General features: G+C 49.9%; 1 protein-coding gene across 7 annotated transcripts in view; it reads right to left on the bottom strand.

The window, feature by feature from the left end:
- LOC135235139 (glutamate receptor-interacting protein 2-like) overlaps window positions 1-19,792 on the bottom strand; it is a 48,634-nt gene extending 28,842 nt beyond the window's left edge. For 2 of the 7 annotated variants that reach the window (XM_064300358.1, XM_064300359.1), the window contains exon 1: window positions 12,784-13,084. In XM_064300358.1, coding sequence (XP_064156428.1) covers window positions 12,784-12,823 — 40 coding nt within the window. In that variant the 5' untranslated portion in view covers window positions 12,824-13,084. Of the gene's footprint in view, window positions 862-12,783; window positions 13,092-19,497 lie in introns of those variants that run through there. The other 5 variants (XM_064300360.1, XM_064300364.1, XM_064300361.1 and 2 more) reach the window with 4 other exon arrangements.
- Window positions 19,793-22,232: the final 2,440 nt, after the last annotated feature.

Below are 22,232 nucleotides of genomic sequence, written 5' to 3'. Positions count from 1 at the left end.
AGAGCAAATCAGAGCCAGACTTACAGTACAGCCAAGAGCAAATCAGAGCCAGGCTTACAGTACAGCCCAAGAGCCAGGCTTACAGTACAGTCCAAGAGCCAATCAGAGCCAGGCTTACAGTATAGCACAAGAGCCAATCAGAGCCAGGCTTACAGTACAGTCCAAGAGCCAATCAGAGACAAGGTTACAGTATAGTCCCAAGGATGAATCAGGTCCAGGCTTACAATGTAGTCCCAAGGATGAATCAGAGCCAGGCTTACAGTGTAGTCCCAGGAGCCAATCAGAGCCAGACTTACAGTACAGTCCAAGGGTGAATCAGAGCCAGGCTTACAGTACAGCCCAAGGGCGAATCAGAGCCAGGTTTACAGTACAGTCCAAGGGCGAATCAGAGCCAGGCTTACAGTACAGTCCAAAGAGCAAATTAGAGCCAGACTTACAGTACAGTCCAAGGGCGAATCAGAGCCAGGCTTACAGTACAGCCCAAGGGCGAATCAGAGCCAGGTTTACAGTACAGTCCAAGGGCGAATCAGAGCCAGGCTTACAGTACAGTCCAAAGAGCAAATTAGAGCCAGACTTACAGTACAGTCCAAGGGCAAATCAGAGCCAGGCTTACAGCCTACTCTCTCTCCCTCCCTACCTCCTTACCTCTATCTCCCTCTCACTCTGTCCCTCTCAACAGCTCTCATACAAACACAGACAGATGCATTTATGCACACACACACACACACTGATAAATCCTGCTAGTCCTCCTCCTGTTCACGCTGTAAAAACGTGATCTTCAGTGAGGTAAGAAGGCTCCAGACAGTGAGCGGATGGAGAGAGGCAGCCGTCAGACTCCCTGATCACCGGTTCAGCAGCAGAAGCCCGTAAAATACGCAGATGGGGGGGGGGGGGGGCTGTACGGAGAGACGGAGAATCAGCCGTCCTAAAGCTCCGTCCTAAAGCTCCGTCCTAAAGCACCATCCTGACAGAGTCGTCCTAAAGCACCGTCCTGACAGAGCCGTCCTGACAGAGTCGTCCTGACAGAGCCGTCCCCCCGGCACAGAGCAGACAGAGCCGAAAGCTGACACGCCCTCTCCTGCTCCTCCACAGCTCTCCTCACTAAGAGCCAGAAACAAAAAGAACGAAGAACAAAGGATAAGAGAGGAGTCTATCCCTCCCTCTATCCCTCTCTCCCTCCGCTTCCTCCCATCTGAGTGAGGACCTTTATTAAACTGTTGCTGGTCTGTGTTCCGTCCTGCCACGTGTGTCTCTCGCTCTCTCTCTCCCTCTCTCTCCCCCCCCCTTCCCACTCTCTCTCTGAGTGCAACTCTCAGTCTGCTACTGCTTCACACCCTTCCCCCTGCTCGCTTTCACACCTGCTGTACCCCCCCAACACCAACCCCCCCACGCACTCACACACACACACACACTCTCACACACACACACACTCACTCACACACACTGACACACACATCTCTCTCTCACACACACACACGCACACACACATCACTCAGCATGCTCATTAAACTGCATAACAGGCCTGTGCATACAGGACTGCGTATACAGAACTGCGCATACAGAACTGCGCATACAGGGCTGCGCATACAGGACTGTGCATACAGAACTGCGCATACAGGACTGTACATACAGGACTGCGCATACAGGACTGCGCATACAGGACTGCGCAGTTCTGCAGGTGATTCAAAGTGTGAACTCCTTCTCAGAAAAAAAAAGGGGGGGGCACTCTCCTAACCTAATGGTGACCCCCCCAGGAATGCAGGAAACCAGCGGCTCTTTCCTCTGAAATAACACCCTGAATATCAGCGGGGGGGGGGGGGGCGGATCTGCTTCCTGGGTCCCGTCCAGCTGCTGCTGCCTGCAGGAGCTCCACACCTGTCTGTGTGTCAGTCAGGCACGCGTTCCACACATACCGCCCTGCCCCCCTGCCCCCCCGCCCCCCCCCCGCCCTAACCTCCCCTCTGCCACTGCCACCACACCCCACCACACCCTTCCCCCCCAGCCCCTCTCCCCCACCGTTCCCACTGCACCCCAGCAACCACCCGCACCCCCCCCACAGCCCCCCCACGCTGCCACCACATCCCACCCCCCAGGCCACTCCCCAAACACCCACCCGACCCTGCTGCCAACACTCCACAGGAACAGAACCATGTACCCCATAATCTCCTCCTTCCTCTCCAATCTCACTGCCTCCCTTCTTCTCCCTCCCTCCCTCTCTCTCTCCTTCCTACCTCCTCTCTCTCATCCCTCTCTCTCTCTCTCCCTCCCTCTCTCTTCTATCTATCATCCCTCCCCTCCCTCTCCCTATCTATCCCCCTGCCTCCCTCCCTCCCTCTCTCTTTCTCTCTTCCTCTCTCATGTCGTGCCATTATTGGTAGTATGATTCATTCCTTTTGTTAAAAATAGACACACAGGTGGATTTGTCTCCGATACAATTTTTTGAAGAATAAATGAAATGAGCTCTAATATCTCACTATGATTACAGAAAGTACATTATCTATTGTTCAAAGCACAAAGGAACAGACAATATGAGCACCATACCTGTGCCACACCCATACCATACCTGTGCTATACCTGTGCCACACCCATACCATACCTGTGCTATACCTGTGCCACACCCATACCATACCTGTGCTATGCATTACATTACAGGCATTTAGCAGACGCTCTTATCCAGAGCGACTTACACAGGATTTTTTACATGGGATTTACATTGCACCCATTTATACAGCTGGATATATGCTGAAGCAATGCAGGTTAAGTACCTTGCTCAAGGCTACAACGGCAGTTCCTAACCAGGAATCAAACCTATGACCTTTCGGTTACAAGCCAGGTTCCTTACCCACTACGCTACACATGCCGCCCACCATGCCACACCAGGCCAGTGCCACTCACAGCCAAAGGCCTCGCCCCCACGTTCTGCACTGGCAGTGAAGAGGAGAACTCTTCATCATGGCAGAATACTGTAATGTACTGATCTGAGGTCTCATTAGACTCCCGCTTCTCTAAGGGCGAGCGGGGGCCTGCTAGCAGGGACAGGCTCCTCAGAGAGCTCAGTCCCGAATACCCAAATGATTCCCGGAGAAAGTGCAGGATCTGAAAGGAGGACTAATTAGTTTCAAACTGGAGGAGAAGGAGGCCAGCGAGTAAGTGGTGTGATGAGCAGGAGGCCCTGGGGCTCGGAGCGGGGCACCTGAAGTAGGCTAATTATCAGTGACACACAGCCCAGCCGCACCGGCACACACCCGCCAGGCTTTAAACAACGCACCCGCCGCAAGTTTGAGAAACCAGGCGCACAAACTTTCTTCATGCGACGGGACTGGATTGGGGACACAGAGGAGAGCACAAGTGGGTCATTTTCTGCACAGCTTCCACCGGCAGACTTTACTTTAGAAAAAGAGTCCAGAGCCATTTTAATTTCAGCTCTCTGGACCTGACAGAGAGAGAGAGAGAGCTGCAAAAACAAGAACTTCTGAAATAGAATATTATAGATTATTCAAACTGGGCTGTGTGTGTGTGTGAGAGTAAGTGGGACCTTCTCATTTCTAAGATCTCCTCCCTTCTTCCTCTACTATGAATCAGGTGTTCTGCTGCCATAATTAACACGGACACGGGTGACTACCCACAACCCTATGCCGAGACTCTGAACACCTCCCAGCCTCATAAAAATAGCTCCCAAACTTTAAAACCACACCTGCTCTGCTCACCTGAACACCTATCATCCCTGAATCACAGCTTTAAGAGGCTGACCCTGGGAGGCCAGTGCGGATGTGGTCGGGTCCTGAATGTGGACGAGGCCAAAGCCCTGCAGCTCCACATCACCGCCTCTCACATCCCCCACAACGAGGGGAGGAGGGGGGCTCAGTCACACCAGCAACTCACAGGGAACAGCGACCCCTGCTGGTTAATCAGGAGCAAGCAGTCGGCCTGACTGCTTACTCAAATTCAAAAGAAAAGAAATGGAAGAATAATTGTTAAAAGAAATGTTTAAATCCATACACACTCTACTGCAAATAATACTTTTAACTTATTGAGCCACTTGAGCCAAAATGGCACCTCTAATCAAAGAGATGGAGCCACTCTGTTTAAAAAGTGCAATGCAGATGATTACAGTAGCAGTGAGCACACACACCTATAGGGCACACCCCAGGGCACCGGGGTTTGAACCCGCAGCCTCCCAGCTGCTGAGTGGGAGTGGAAGGAGGCAAATTAACAAGCGCTTGACAGCCTGACGGTCCTTAAGAATTCATTTAGAAAATTAACGGCATGTCCAGCAGTTCGGTGACCTATTTCTTTCAGATGAAGATATGCTGCAATTTTCAGCTGTCAGTTTTTTTAAAACCCAATTCAACAAGACAAGCAGGGTTTCCATTACATACACAGACAGGGCACTTATCTTTCAGTGCATGAATGAAGAGCACAATAAAACTCTTCAGAATAATCAGCTGGTTATTAAGAGACTGCATTATTACTGTAGCTGTTGACAGTCACTCTCAATGGAATCACTGCAAGTACTGCTATTCAGATGTTCTGCGTGTACCTTAGCAACCCTACAAGAAAGACAGTGATGCTGTTACACTGAGAAACAGTTACACTGTTACACTGAGAGACAGTTACACTGTTACACTGAGAGACAGTTACACTGTTACACTGCGAGATAGTGATGCTGTTACACTGAGAGACAGTTACACTGTTACACTGAGAGACAGTTACACTGTTACACTGAGAGACAGTGATGCTGTTACACTGAGAGACAGTTACACTGTTACACTGAGAGATAGTGATGCTGTTACACTGAGAGACCATTACACTGTTGCACTGAGAGACAGTGACACTGTTACACTGAGAGATAGTGATGCTGTTACACTGAGAGACAGTGACTGTTACACAGAGTGAGAGTTGTTACACACACACACACACACACAGATACTCTCCCAGACAAACAAGCACACACACACACACACACACACACACATCTAATCTCTCAGACACTTTATTTTTGGAGTTTGTTACCTAAAGCCACTAAAAATAACAGAACAGGCTGAGGCTCAGTGCTGAATTCTAATGCGCAGCTGCCTCAGATCCTGGCGCTGCGTTCTGTCCTACGCTGCCCTCGTCCTGTACAGCAGCGCTGCGACTGTGCTTCACATACCGCACGCTGTGTTACACCACACCGCCACCGGCCTGTGCTTCACATACCGCACGCGGTGTTACACCACACCGCCACCGGCCTGTGCTTTACATACCGCACACGGTGTTACACCACACCGCCACCGGCCTGTGCTTTACATACCGCACGCGGTGTTACACCACACCGCCACCGGCCTGTGCTTCACATACCGCACGCTGTGTTACACCACACCGCCACCGGCCTGTGCTTCACATACCACACGCGGTGTTACACCACACCGCCACCGGCCTGTGCTTCACATACCGCACACGGTGTTACACCACACCGCCACCGGCCTGTGCTTCACATACCGCACGCGGTGTTACTCCACACCGCCACCGGCCTGTGCTTCACATACCGCACGCGGTGTTACACCACACCGCCACCGGCCTGTGCTTCACATACCGCACGCGGTGTTACACCACACCGCCACCGGCCTGTGCTTCACATACCGCACGCGGTGTTACACCACACCGCCACCGGCCTGTGCTTCACATACCGCACGCGGTGTTACACACACACCGCCACCGGCCTGTGCTTCACATACCGCACGCGGTGTTACACCACACCGCCACCGGCCTGTGCTTCACATACCGCACGCTGTGTTACACCACACCGCCACCGGCCTGTGCTTCACATACCGCACGCTGTGTTACACCACACCGCCACCGGCCTGTGCTTCACATACCGCACGCGGTGTTACACCACACCGCCACCGGCCTGTGCTTCACATACCGCACGCGGTGTTACACCACACCGCCACCGGCTGTGCTTCACATACCGCACGCGGTGTTACACCACACCGCCACCGGCCTGTGCTTCACATACCGCACGCTGTGTTACACCACACCGCCACCGGCCTGTGCTTCACATACCGCACGCGGTGTTACACCACACCGCCACCGGCCTGTGCTTTACATACCGCACGCGGTGTTACACCACACCGCCACCGGCCTGTGCTTCACATACCGCACGCGGTGTTACACCACACCGCCACCGGCCTGTGCTTCACATACCGCACGCGGTGTTACTCCACACCGCCACCGGCCTGTGCTTCACATACCGCACGCGGTGTTACACCACACCGCCACCGGCCTGTGCTTTACATACCGCACGCGGTGTTACACCACACCGCCACCGGCCTGTGCTTCACATACCGCACGCGGTGTTACTCCACACGCCACCGGCCTGTGCTTCACATACCGCACGCGGTGTTACACCACACCGCCACCGGCCTGTGCTTTACATACCGCACGCGGTGTTACACCACACCGCCACCGGCCTGTGCTTTACATACCGCACGCTGTGTTACACCACACCGCCACCGGCCTGTGCTTCACATACCGCACGCGGTGTTACACCACACCGCCACCGGCCTGTGCTTCACATACCGCACGCGGTGTTACACCACACCGCCACGGCCTGTGCTTCACATACCGCACGCGGTGTTACACCACACCGCCACCGGCCTGTGCTTCACATACCGCACGCGGTGTTACACCACACCGCCACCGGCCTGTGCTTCACATACCGCACGCGGTGTTACACCACACCGCCACCGGCCTGTGCTTCACATACCGCACGCGGTGTTACACCACACCGCCACCGGCCTGTGCTTCACATACCGCACGCGGTGTTACTCCACACCGCCACCGGCCTGTGCTTCACATACCGCACGCGGTGTTACACCACACCGCCACCGGCCTGTGCTTCACATACCGCACGCGGTGTTACACCACACCGCCACCGGCCTGTGCTTCACATACCGCACGCGGTGTTACACCACACCGCCACCGGCCTGTGCTTTACATACCGCACGCGGTGTTACACCACACCGCCACCGGCCTGTGCTTTACATACCGCACGCGGTGTTACACCACACCGCCACCGTCCTGTGCTTCACATACCGCACGCGGTGTTACACCACACCGCCACCGGCCTGTGGCAATCTGGGGTGGGGGGGGATGAACTTGGCAGGAGGTGCCAGTCTCACACGCCAGGGGTGATGCCACCACAGTTCCCTAAAACAACCTCAATTACAAACACATTGTGTGTGTGTGTGTGTGTGAGTGTATGTGTGTATATGTGAGTATGAGTGTGTGTGTGTGAGTGTATGTGTGTATATGTGAGTATGAGTGTGTGTGTGTGCGTGTGTGTGTTTGCGTGCATGTGCGTACGTGCAGGTTCACAACCTCAATTACCCGACACAGAAGTGCGAACACGGAAACAGTCCATCGCAGATAAAAGCGTGAGCTGAAGAGCTGAAAGGCTGAGAAGCTGGTAAGGGTGAAGCAAGCTCACACACGCACATCCAGGGCCACGCATTCCTCTCCAGCAGCGATTAAAGAATGATGAAGATCATTAGAGTGCAGCTGGGAGTGAGCAGCACGCGCAGCTACAGAGAGAGAGAGACAGAGTCCCAGTGTGAGTGAGTGAGAGAGAGAGAGAGAGAGTCAGCGTGAGAGAGAGAGAGTCCCAGCATGGGCCCGAATATGAGATCATAAGAGCCCACTACGCATAATTATAAAAAAGAAATTATAACGTGGGCACATCTGCAGAACCAGAAGCATAACAGCACTGATTAGAGGACTCCTGCAAGTCTACTGAAATGAGGAGAAAGAAGGTGCTTTTAGGATCCAGTATAACTCAGCACTGCACAGCAGTTATCTGGGGAGTTCACGCATCACAAGTTTCCATTTGTCCAGCTTGCCCAACGCCTCCCATCAATAGACCTTTCACCACATGGCTTTAGTGGCAGAGACAATGCACACCTACACCTGATTACACCTGTACCTCATTACACCTGTACCCGATTTACACCTGTACCTTATTCATACCTACACCTGATCACACCTGTACCTCATTAAACCCTGTACCCAATTTATACCTGTACCAGATTTACACCTGCATCCGATTTACACCTGTACCTTATTCATACCTACACCTGATGACACCTGTACCCAATTTACAGTATGAAGCAGGTAAATTCTCCATTACTTGTAATGCCCACAAAACAATGAAAAAATCAGAACAGTAAAAAGGACGTCTCTGATCATTCCTCCACTATGAAAACGACTCTGGAGCGTGTGCATCACAGAGCGGATTTTTACCCATAATGCTGACATATAAAGAGCCAGTGGCTGGCAGGTATCCAGGCCAGGTCACCCTGCGAAGGCGGCTTCACTCACGCTCCAGCGCCTGTGATGGCGTGCAGAGTGTGTATTTGTGTAAAAGAAGCACAGACACTGTTGGAATTGTATGTGTGTATGTATATATATATATATATATATATTATGCAAGCGCACTGATGTGGGAATCAGAAATAGAAACCTCACCTCAGGATTGTGAGAGGTGAGAGAGGCAGGGTGTTCAGTGGAAATGTGTGAGTGTGGAGCTCAGACACACAATTTTACAGCGAAGACAAATGCATAAACAGCCCTTCCCTGCACAGACACACAAAAACAGCCCGTCTCTGCAAAGACACACACAAACAGCCCTTCCCTGCACAGACACACACAAACAGCCCTTCCCTGCACAGACACACAAAAACAGCCCTTCCCTGCAAAGACACACACAAACAGCCCTTCCCTGCAAAGACACACACAAACAGCCCTTCCCTGCACAGACACACAAAAACAGCCCTTCCCTGCAAAGACACACACAAACAGCCCTTCTCTGCAAAGACGCACACAAACAGCCCTTCCCTGCACAGACACACAAACACAGCCCTTCCCTGCAAAGACACACACAAACAGCCCTTCCCTGCAAAGACACACACAAACAGCCTTCCCTGCACCAGACACACAAACACAGCCCTTCCCTGCAAAACACACACAAACAGCCCTTCCTGCAAAGACACACACAAACAGCCCTTCCTGCAAAGACACACAACACACGCCCTTCCCTGCACAGACACACAAAAACAGCCCTTCCCTGCAAAGACACACACAAACAGCCCTTCTCTGCAAAGACTCACACAAACAGCCCTTCCCTGCACAGACACACAAACACAGCCCTTCTCTGCACAGACACACAAAAACAGCCCTTCCCTGCACAGACACACACAAACACAGCCCTTCTCTGCACAGACACACAAACAGCCCTTCCCTGCACAGACACACACAAACAGCCCTTCCCTGCACAGACACACACAAACAGCCCTTCCCTGCACAGACACACAAACACAGCCCTTCTCTGCAAAGACACACACAAACAGCCCTTCCCTGCACAGACACACAAAAACAGCCCTTCCCTGCAAAGACACACACAAACAGCCCTTCCCTGCAAAGACACACACAAACAGCCCTTCCCTGCAAAGTTCAGAAGTCTTCATCTCAACAAACCAGCTCATCTCACACTGCTGCCAACATGGCCACCACACAACAAGCTATTCGCATTATTTCAGTTATTTAAGATAAAAAATTTGTATTCTTCCATTATGTGAAATAAAAGATTTTTATGCAGCTCTGAATTTTCACAAACAATATACCCTGCACTCCATCATAGGAGGCCTATAGATCAGCACCCACGCTTATATAAAGTCTTATTTTAGAACTCTACCTCTGGCTGTGTTCAGTGCCTCTCCATAGGCCTTTCTGATTGGCTGTTTACCATCTCTGTTTCCCATTGGCCACAACATGTCCAGCTTTGAGATGGAATCATTCAGATCACAGGGAGAGTGACATCCAAAAAAAAAAACCCCAACCCCCCCACAGCCCCAACCGTCCAGCTGCCCCAGCCCCTCCAGCTGCCCCGATTCCCCCCTGCCCCAGCCCCTCCAGCTGCCCCGACCCCCCGCTGCCCCAGCCCCTCCAGCTCAGATAAATCCGCTCTACTCCACTCTACTGTGAACTTTACGGCTGCTCAGCTGGCTCTGTGCCAGCAGCCCTCTCAGATCTACACCGCGTGCTGGGGTAAGATCCGGAACATTCTTCCCCCCATTAGAGAGATCCGGACCATTCTTCCCCCCATTAGAGAGATCCGGACTATTCTTCCCACCATTAGAGAGATCCGGACCATTCTTCCCACCATTAGAGAGATCCGGACTATTCTTCCCACCATTAGAGAGATCCGGACCATTCTACCCACCATTAGAGAAAGGTCACAGTTCAGTGCCTTTGTGCCTTTACCAGACCGCCCACAGACTTTGGAGAATCTGTTTGTTTTTTAATAAATGACAGGAGTCAAGGTGAATTTAAAACCTTGACGTGAAAGCTGTATTAATCACTTGGGCTCAAACACAGGATTCTCTCAAGGATTTCTTTCAGATGTCATAGAGCTACACTGACTCCTAGTGGCAATCAGGTTGAACAGCAGCAGGTACACCTGCAGCAACTGCACAGTTCAAACACAGGTACACATGCAGTAACTACACCGTTTAAACACAGGTACACCTGCAGCAACTGCACAGGGAAGCACAGGTACACCTGCAGTAACTGCACAGTTTAAATACAGGTACACCGGCAGCAACTGCACAGTTTTAACACAGGTACACCTGCAGTAACTGCACAGTTTAAATACAGGTACACCTGCAGCAACTGCACAGTTCAAACACAGGTACACATGCAGTAACTACACCGTTTAAACACAGGTACACCTGCAGCAACTGCACAGGGAAGCACAGGTACACCTGCAGTAACTGCACAGTTTAAATACAGGTACACCTACAGCAACTGCACTGTTTTAACACAAATACACCTGCAGCAACTGCACAGTTTAAACACAGGTACACCTGCAGCAACTGCACAGTTTAAACACAGGTACACCTGCAGAAACTGCACAGGGAAGCACAGGTACACCTGCAGTAACTGCACAGGGAAGCACACGTACACCTGCAGTAACTGCACAGTTTAAACACAGGTACACCTGCAGAAACTGCACAGTGAAGCACAGGTACACCTGCAGTAACTGCACAGGGAAGCACAAGTACACCTGCAGTAACTGCACAGTTTAAACACAGGTACACCTGCAGCAACTGCACAGTTTAAACACAGGTACACCTGCAGCAACTGCACAGTTTTAACACAAATACACCTGCAGCAACTGCACAGGGAAGCACAAGTACACCTGCAGTAACTGCACAGTTTAAACACAGGTACACCTGCAGCAACTGCACAGTAAACAAGTACCTGCTAGCATGCAATAGCACAGCCAAACCGCACATTTACCCAGCTTCTTGATCACAAGCGTAGCCATACTCACATTTATCAGTTCTTAGCAAAAATTTTAAAGAAAAAGCAGAACGTCCTTTCCTCACATTTGATTGATAAACTGTCCTACATTCCAGCTCTGAAGGAATCTGAATAAACAGAAATAGATAAATATTCACCCAAGCGTGAAGGCCCTCATGCTCGAGTAAAGGTTTCGCATACATACCCAACCTCCATATTGCGACGGCGGCATCATTCAGCCGCCCAACCTTATAAACTAATTAAGTGTCTTTACACGGGCGGGACAGACATTGTGCAACGGAGCAGACTCGCACAGTGACATTTCAGTCACACTGTGGACGATCGAGTTGAATGAGGATCCGTGGAGAGGGCGGGGGGTCGAGTTGAATAAGATGAAGATGAAGACCGTAATCTTCCTCCAACTGCGGACTGTGTCTAAAAGCGGTTTAAACGGTTATCATTATCAGGGGGTCACTAAAAACCGGTTGATGGCACATTCGGACACAATAAAAATGCAGGGCACAAGTCACAACTCTTCTCCGTTCTACCGGAACTCCGCACTGGGTCAACAAAAGACGACGCTATGATAACGCAAAATAATAATAATATTTGGGTTAATAAAAAAACTGGTGATAATACAGTGAATTCAAAAGTTTCAGTGTGCCGACCAGAAACATCTATGATCACCGTTGCATTACTATGGACGAATAAATAGATTACTTTTAAATTCGTGTTGGGCTGTGTTCATGTTTATTTCACTTTGCTAAAATGACGACAGGCCTGTATGACAGTCCCACTAAAATTAATCGGCCGTCCGCATTTTTGCGCAGACGTGCTCGATACACCTGCACGCCTCACGCCACCTCGTTCATTAGCATAGCCGCGAGGTATTCCCCACCGGAAAACAGGGGGTTAAGATGGGCGCACGTGGAAGTCCGAATGCAGGTTAAAAAAAATCACCACGCCTTGCATATGGCAAGCCAGGGTACTCCGGACGCCCCGCTGTTATTGGGCTGGCTCCGACAGCACTGGCGCTCTCGCCGTCATATTGTTGTATCACAAACCGTCTCACAAACGCTGGAGGTGTGTTAGAGAATATGCCGACAGCAAGCAATCACTACAGTGTCTGGCTTACAGGCTGCACACAAGCACATCTTTCGCCCAGATTCTTCTCTGCAGACGTGGCAGAATTTTCAAATATTTATTCGAAGACAAACATTAACTGCCATCAGATCAACAGCGTTACAGTCCACATTACATTTCCGTCTCAGTGCCTGAAGTGATCCTCTCTCCTCAGCTCGGTAATTACTGCCATAAAAAATATTTTTCACACGGAGCCTAATACCGTGACAATATTGATGTAAACTACGTGTATGCATGCATTTAGCGCAGATATTTATCAGTGACGTTTTAACGGTAACTGTAATAATGATGATAGGCTACCTTTATAGAGTCTCCTTAGAACAGACTGGAAGAACAGCATCTTCCCCGCGTGTCCGCCAGCTGCGACGGTATCCCTCGCGCTACGACAGTGGAACACCCGTCCGTGGGCAAGGTGCACGCGACCCGCTTCCGTCTCGCATTCCTGTCAACTCGCAAGGTTCTCGCTATTCAGCACCGAAAAGCTAATTAAGCGCACGTGTGGCGCAAGGCGAATAAAGAATCGCTAAAAAAAGAAACACGCCGAATGTTCTCCTTTAACACCGAGTTCTAGGGTAGCTCACATTCACGTGGTGGCGATCAGTCTGACTTGAATTTGCGAGACCGATTTGGCCAGGTAGTGTGGAGGAGCGATGCGCATAGATCTGCCTTATAGATCGCTTAAATTCCTGTCATGTATTATCCGATTTTTTATCTCGACCATTAAGGATTTACCATTTGTAACGAAAATGAAAACATAAACATTTTATTTTTCCAGTGCCAAAGTTCTTGGAGTTGGCAAATCAGGCCACAGGGGTCAAATGTGCACTGCTAAATGGCTGTTCTTTTATGATATAAAGATCATTTCAACTATTTTAAGTGTGAAATGGCCGATACACGTAGTAACCAACTCTTCTCTGAAGTAACCTACATAGTGATGACTCACAGTCACATGTTATGTCACATGATATATATCAGAAAATGAAACCGTGAAATCATTCAAATCCTGGGTTTTTCCCATGGTGCGCAGGCGTCCTGGGCTATGCATGGCAAGTTGTGTTCACTCACTCACTCACTCACGGACGACCTTTGAGGGACGTTTAGTACGACGCATGTGCAGGTGGTGCCAGCTAAAATGTGTCTGGGGAAGCGAGGTGCACCGTGGGTCTGGACGGTTCTGTGCTTATTGGTGTTAGTAAACTAAACGACGCCATGGTTAGGCCTCGGGCTGCTTCGTAGCTGTGAACTGGAGGGCGTTTCGCACATTCTGTGGTCTGTGGCTGACCTGTTTTTGGCCTGAGTAACTGCGCCTCTTGACTGTGGGCATTCTGTCGCCTTGGCCCCGGAGCTGGGAGCTGGGAGCTGGAAGGGGCTTCGCTGTCAGGCTGTGCAGCACGGGGCAGCCAGCCGAAGGAGGCGGGCTCAGTGGAGACAGATTTTAACTGCAGGGGTGCAAACCCCACGCACAGCATCCCAGTAAACACTACTGACTTTAACATGGTGCCTCACTCATTGTATTACAAACTGCCACTGCAGCTGCCTCATTCTGGTACAGAGACAGAGACACACACACATACACACACACACGCACACACATACACACACACACACTCACACACACACGCACGCACACATGCACACACGCAAGTGCACACGCACACTCATACACACACACGCACGTACACACACACATACTGTGACAGGAGGTGATTTGAGTCTAACTCTGTTTGCCCCTCGCTGTCCACCTGGTCCCAGCAGGGTTCACTGCCAAATGGCAGAATGACTCTGCCAGAAAGAACAGCTCTACACACCCACACACCCACACCCACAGGCACCATCCCGCTCTACACACCCCCCACAGCCCACCCAGCACACCACACCAAGCACCTCCCCTCACACCCACACCCAAGGCACCACTCCGCTCTACACACCACACCCACAGGCACCATCCCGCTCTACACCCACACCCACAGGCACCATCCCGCTCTACACCCACACCCACAGGCACCATCCCGCTCTACACCCACACCCACAGGCACCACTCCGCTCTACACACCCACACCCACAGGCACCATCCCGCTCTACACCCACACCCACAGGCACCATCCCGCTCTACACCACAGCACCATCGCCTCACCCCCACAGGCACCATCCGCTCTACACCCACACCCACAGGCACCATCCCGCTCTACACCCACAGGCACCATTCCGCTCTACACCCACACCCACAGGCACCATCCCGCTCTACCACCCGACCATCCCTCCACCCACAGGCACCATCCGCTCTACACCCACAGACACCATCCCGCTCTACACCCACACCCACAGACACCATTCCGCTCTACACCCCACAGGACACCATTCCGCTCTACACCCCACATCCCACAGACACCATTCCGCTCTACACCCACACCCACAGGCACCATTCCGCTCTACACCCACAGGCACCATCCCGCTCTACACCCACACCCACAGACACCATTCCGCTCTACACCCACACCCACAGGCACCATTCCGCTCTACACCCACACAGGCACCATCCACCCTACACCCACAGACACCATCCGCTCTATCATCCCCACAGCACCATCACGCCACATTCCGCCTACACCCACAGCACCATCCGCTCTACATCCCACCCCACAGGCACCATTCCGCTCTACATCCCCTCACCCACAGGCACCATTCCGCTCTACATCCCACCCACAGGCACCATTCCGCTCTACATACCCACACCCACAGGCACCATTCCGCTCTACACCCACAGACACCATCCCACTCTACATCCCCTCACCCACAGGCACCATTCCGCTCTACATCCCCTCACGCACAGGCACCATCCCGCTCTACACCCACAGGCACCATCCCGCTCTACACACCCACACCCACAGGCACCATTCCGCTCTACATCCACAGGCACCATTCCACTCTACATCCCCTCACGCACAGGCACCATTCCGCTCTACATCCCCACACCCACAGGCACCATCCCGCTCTACACCCACACCCACAGGCACCATTCTGCTCTACATCCCCACACCCACAGGCCAGCCAGCCTGAGGACCTGCATACATACAAGGATATAAATAATTATTAACATACCTCGCTCTGCTCTGACTGCCTATTCTACCAGCTAGTCTAACTATCTCTGTCTGTAAACTGGCCGATACGCTTCATCATTAACTCTGCTACAGTTCTTTCTCCATACAGCCTGCCTTTATTATTACACTGGGCTGGCCAGTGGAGGATCAGGTTCCTCCTCAGATTTCTTCTTTTTCATTTTTTTCTTGCCACTGGGGAGTTTATTTTACTGCACTTGTCTTTTGGGGTTCAGGTCTGGTTTGCAGCCATTTTTTTCTGTTCTCTCTGTAAAGGGTCTTTGTGACATTGTCACGTTCAATACAAACAAAATTTAATTGAATTGAGTTTATTCCGCTGTGTGAGAAGAAATATCACATTATTTATTAGCTTAATAAACCATTTCAACACTTCAGTTCACCTATAATGCACCACCCGTTAGAGCAGTCAGCCACAGTCGGCCTGAAGTGATCAGAATTCAGAGTCAGTTTAATTGCCGTTTCTGGAATTAAAAAGTGCAACTCAACTGGAACCTGCAACCCGCTGTCTCCGTTTAAACCCAGAAGCCAGCGCACCACTGGAGAAGCAGCTCGCGCACAAGCCTGCGCTTGCTGTGACAGGGTATGTCGCGTCGCTGAGAGGGATAAAAAAAAATGGTATTGCTCCCCGCTTGGAGAGGGCAAGACAGCGGTTCTGAGACGAGCGACACTTTGATCACTCGCATGCAGTGGGGCTTCCCACCGGCACGAGCGGCACATCTGACGACACTGGAACATTAATGATAGAGCGCGCGAGCGACATAACAGCCCGGCCGAATGAGTAAGAAGCGGACAGGAATGACAGTCGGGAAAGTAGGCTATACACGCCTACATCTTACCAATACGAACGTTAGCACATTAGGTCGACGACCGCTGTTTAATAAACAGCCTACTGGCATATTTATGTCGGTCATATTTATATAACAGCGCCTTCGCCCCAGGAACAACTGTGAAGACGAGCGTGAAAACACAATGAGAGCGGCAGCACGCTGCCTGCCGCAGATGGACGGCACGGTCTGCGCAGGCCAGGCAACTCATTAGCCCATTTCACATCCTTATTCCCCGCTCCATATCGCTCCGGCGTCAACACAGATTCTAATGAAACAGAATTCACTGGAAGCGTTTCGAGAGCACCGAGGAAGGTTACTGTTCGAGTCCTATTTAGTTGCGGAATAACAACGTACAGAAATTCTTTTCTCAAAATATTCCATCGAGGTCACTGAAAAGGCGAGGGATACACATCATCATTTAGCTGTGAAAATGTTTTTTGGAGGGTAGCCACCGTGCCAGTAATACGCCTCCAAATATAATTATTGAAATGCCAGATATATATAGGCTACATTTTACAAGATGAACAGTAGGACATACAAATACGTACTGTTAAAAACAGGCAATTCAGCCAATTTTTGCCTCACTTTTTACTGACGATGGTGACCATAAACTAACACCTAAAATAATACTGTGAAATAATGCCTGACTGTGACATGCTAATACCGATCCTGCAATTTCCTTTCAGCTTTAAATGAGGACCAAGGAACATCCTGGAAAGCGGATAAACGTCTTTTTGGAGACGCATTAACAACCAAAAAAAATCTGAGCCGCGGTGAGCTGCCGTTTTATTTTTCCTGTAACGCTCGTCAAACTTAAAGGCACCCCTTGTTAACAGAAATTAGACACCAGGTGTGGGGAAACGAAGCAGACACGACAGAGGCACGCGCAGGAGCATGAGCGAGAGAGCCACGTGTCCTTAGTTCACCTCCGCTCTTCATCAAAGGCTAATCTCTCTTCTAATTAAAAAGATGGGGCATCCCGCTCAAACCCAGACTGCATCTCGCGCTCCGTGTGGTCTGCGTGGTTTGTTCATGAGAAACACAAACTTAGCATTCTATTGTGTGCTGTGGGAGGCCACAAAAAGCACTCAAAAGTCATAATACATCCTAACTTCTGTCCCTCACAAAAAGACAGCATGTGTCGTAGTATCTCACATAATAAAGGTTAGTGGTAAAGTGGTACTAGGCATATGTCGGGAAAAAGTTGCAATTTTCATAGTGTGCAGCCCATAATATCCGTATTGTAAATATGAAGAAAATTTAATTAGAAAATGACATGCTGCATGGTGTAAGTATATAAATTCTGTTACTGGGATTTTTAAATGATTTGTCCATTTACTTTGACCTGATTTTATACCCTCACTTTGTTAACTGTATCATTAATTATTGATGCGCTGTTACCGCACGCACTCACGCATACCACTGACAGATACAGGGAGTCCCAGCGGGACTGTCAACAACCCGCCGCTCGCTCCGTACGACCTGCCACTCGCTCCCGTCTTTCACTGCATTTGACTCTAAGTGACAGGAGCGCTCCCGTTTATCGCGCCCGCTGAGCTGTCAGTCACAGCGTCCTCACTGTTCCCGCCAAGCTGGAGCCGTGCGGACGCTCGCGACGGTGCGAGTGCGACGCCTTCCTTCGCTTCTAAAAGTGCGGACCGAGCGTCGTTAGGACTCACTGGCTGTTTCTCAATATGCTTTCTTGTCTGTACTGTTTGTGAGTAAGGATGCATCATTTTGGTATGCATCTGATTGCTTAATTGGCTCACTGATTGACAGTGCAGGACATCACACCTGTAGGTTTTTAAGTAGGACTCGCATAAATGCAAAAAGAGAAAAAGTTTTTTGGGGAGGATGAATGCATGAGTGGTTTTTATGCATCTGTTAGTACAAAATCACAAGGTGTTTCTAATCACAACGTATGAGTTTACTCCCCAAAATACAATTTGGTGTAACCATAAATAATTAGGAAATTAGCAGAGGATCCTGTGCCCTCAAATATGACTGAGGAGAAAGGTATAAAACATAATTAAAATGCAAATGAAACTTTGAGCTACAAAAGAACATTGACATTTACTGGTACACACGATGAACACATTTCTCTGGCACCATTAAAATCCACTCAAGGTAAAAAAGAAAAGAAAAGAAAAAAACAACAGCTGACTGCACAACCATTTTATCATATTTATGAGAAAAATGGAAAGAAATATGAATGTTGATAAGTTTGAGGTGTTCTAAATATAACCCAAGGACCAACAGAGCAGAGGCATGCAGAGGAGGAGGTGGAGAGGGTTTCAGTCTGAGTGACATACACACACACACACACACGCACACACGCACACACATACACACACACAGGCATAGTCACACACGCGCACACACACACAGGCATAGTCTCACACACACACAGGCATAGTCTCACACACACACATACACAGTCAAACACACACATACACACACGCACACACACACACAGTCATAGTCACACACATACACACACAGTCATAGTCATACACAGTCAAACACATGCACACACACACACACACAGGCATAGTCACACACATACACACACAGTCATAGTCACACACACACACACACACAGTCATAGTCACACTCACACACACACACACACAGTCATAGTCACACTCACACACACACACAGTCATAGTCACACACACACATACACACACACACACACAGGCATAGTCACACAAACACACACACACACACACACACAGGCATAGTCACACACATACACACACACACATGCAAACACTCACTCTCACACACACACACACACACACACACAGGCATAGTCAGACACATACACACAGTCATAGTCACACACACACACACACACACACACACACACACTCTCTCTCTCTCTCTCCCTCTCTCTCTCACACAGCCCACTGCAGCCCCACACAGCTCATCTCTGAAGACCAGCCTGTCCTTATCTCGTGGCTGGGATTCACCAATATTTTTTTCCCCTTAATTCCCCACATTTTAAAGACACCCCTGCACCCCAATCCGCCCTGGGACCCCTCAAAGAGAGCGCATTTGGAACGTACCTTTCGCCGTACCCCTGGTCTTTCGACGGATGACCCCCAGGCGGCACTTCAGTGAGATGGAAAACATCCTCCTGTCACCTGCCCCCGCCTGGTCTTCCTCCCCCACCTGCTCTTCCTCCTGTCCGTCAGCTCTCCTCAAGCAGTCATTCTTTTACCCAAAAGCAGTCGGGGTAAAAGGGGTTAGGGTTAGGCCTCATCAGCCGGAGTCAAGAGTCACATGGGCCCAAAACGAGCCTGCTCCCATTCCCCCGCTCAGCACAAGACAACGGCACAGCTTCCTCTCCTCTCATTCCCTCCCTCTCTCTCTCTGTCTCTCCCTCTCTCTTGCTCTCTCCCTATCTCTCTCTGTCTCTCCCCCTCCCTCACTCTCGCTCTCTCTCTCCCCCTCCCTCTCTCTCTCTCTCTCTCTCTGCATTTGAGTCTCTGTTCCAGCTGGGAAAGTTCCAGCCAGTGGCTTCAGCTTCTGAGCTGAGAGGAGAGAGAGAGAGAGATAGAGAGAGGAGGGAGAGGGAGAGAGAGGAGGGAGAGAGAGACGGGAGAGAGAGTGAGAAGGGAGAGGGAGAGAGACAGAGGGGGATAGAGAGACTGGGGAGAGAGACAGAGACCAGGAAAAGAAAACGAGCAAGAGAGGGGGCAGAGAAAGGGAGGGAGAGATGAGAGAAGGAGAGGGATAGAGACAGAGAGAGATAGAGAGAGGGGGGAGACAGTAAGAGAGAGGGAGAGAAAGAGAGGAAGTTATATGGAAGTTATATTTGATCAAGAATACTGATCGAAATGTATAAACACTTTAAACACTGTTCACACATACTCACTCAGACACACACACCAGACCAGGATGCATTCTGTCAGATTAGCATGGGAAGCCGGAGCCGTTGTCAGGACAGCCTGTAATTAATCACACAACAGCGATGAGCAGAACCCAGCGTCGAAAGAGCTCTCAGAACCCGCTGGAACTCAGCCGCTGTACCGGCTCCAACTGCTCTTCAAATGGGCTGGAACCGGAACTGGGGGGGGGTGATATCTCATTCTCAGCTCACTCACTCACTGTTCAGGGCTCATGTTGTTGCTCATTTAAAGGTTTTTTTTTCTTTTTAGATTGTTCTACATCTAAAATCAACAGAAATACTACGTGGCCCATCCTGACCAATGCTAATACAAACCTGCTTCTCATTACAGAGCAAATGCAAAAATCAACTCCATCGGAGCTTGTTGAGTAATATTTTGTTTCATTCATGAACTATAATTAACATCAGTTTCTACATAATGCTGATACTTCTCTCCTTGAACACAGTGATCACAGGTTATGCACCACAGAAAATGTGAAAATAGTTTTTGAAAAATAACTACTATACATGCATACACCTCCTGGAGCCATAACCTTTCTGTACATGTAGTGCTGGGAGTTGTTTTTTTTTCTTTAAAGCACAAACCTGTGATTGTCCCTGTAACAGCCACTGAAAAGCCAGCAGGTCATCAAACTACTCCTCGGATCTAAAATGTCCACCTCAGCACACAAAAAACTGCCTGTGCCAACAGAAAACACACTAAAACTGCGACATACAACCCCAGAGAGAGCGATCTCGTTCAGGACAAGTTCCCTTTCCTGACCATCGGATAAAGGAGAAAATTTCCAGCAGCAATAAATCGGGGTTTCCACCCACTCCTTTTAATATTTCATCGTGTCACAAAATCCGCTCAAAATCCCATCATCAGAGCCTCCAAATTCCCCATGGGTCACCACAAGACCCACTGAAAGGTCATGGATGTACAGCACAAACCTCACAAACGATGGACCATTCCGATGGCTCTGATGTGCAAACAGCCAATGGGATGTTGGGCAGATTATTCACCGCATTTCCTGACAGCCAATCAGAAGCTGGGACTGTACAGCCCATTGGCCATCATTAATCCCATGTGCCCAGGGTCACAGTCGGGGTCCACTGTGTCTGGTGGATGAAGAAGCTCACCACATACCTGGACATTTTAGCAGACACCATTATTTTTTCATATTATTCAAAAAAATATTTTTTTCGAAAAATATAAAAATGAAAATCTCAGAACCGCACAAGCATGCTTTGGAAAACATTTTAAAACTTCAAGACAAAATAGACTTCATAGCTTGATTAAATGAACAAACAATAGTAATAACATTGTCTTTATTTCTTTAATGAAGGCAGAGCACATCTCCAATAACTGTCACTCAGGAGGGTTTTTCCCCACAGATTTTGTTTTACCCATGATGTGCTACTACAACATTTTACAACTTTTTTTGTTGCTAACATTACATACTTTTGGCTGATTTTCACAGAAATTGACAAATTAGCTTGATAGTGCTCTAGCAGGTGTTACTGCTGCCGGGGAAAGCATATCGCAGGCACATCCAATCAGAGTAGCCTAACGAACGCAAGGGTTTGTGGGAAATGAAGTCTTGTAACCTCAAGCTCGGCGATTGCTGTAGAAGTGTTTGTTTCGGGGATGTTTTTCAGCAGCTAGATTTCTATAAGACAAAGTGTCTGGCAAACTGGTTTACCCAACCCGTTTACCCAACCCGTTTACCCAACACTGACAATCTACCCACGTTTGGCGCGTGCTCAGACCCCGAGTGCCAATAATGATTTCGGATCGTTTGTAATTACGTGGCACTAACACTCAGAAACAGGAAAAGAACCCCCCAGCGAAAAAAAAAGAAATCCTCCGTTCACACAAGTGCACAGAAAAACGACAGAAGGGTGAGA

Source organism: Anguilla rostrata, chromosome 11 (genome assembly GCF_018555375.3).
Source record: "Anguilla rostrata isolate EN2019 chromosome 11, ASM1855537v3, whole genome shotgun sequence".
In the NCBI taxonomy this organism is placed as follows: Eukaryota; Metazoa; Chordata; class Actinopteri; order Anguilliformes; family Anguillidae; genus Anguilla; species Anguilla rostrata.
This window is presented reverse-complemented; position numbering and strand designations above follow the sequence as displayed.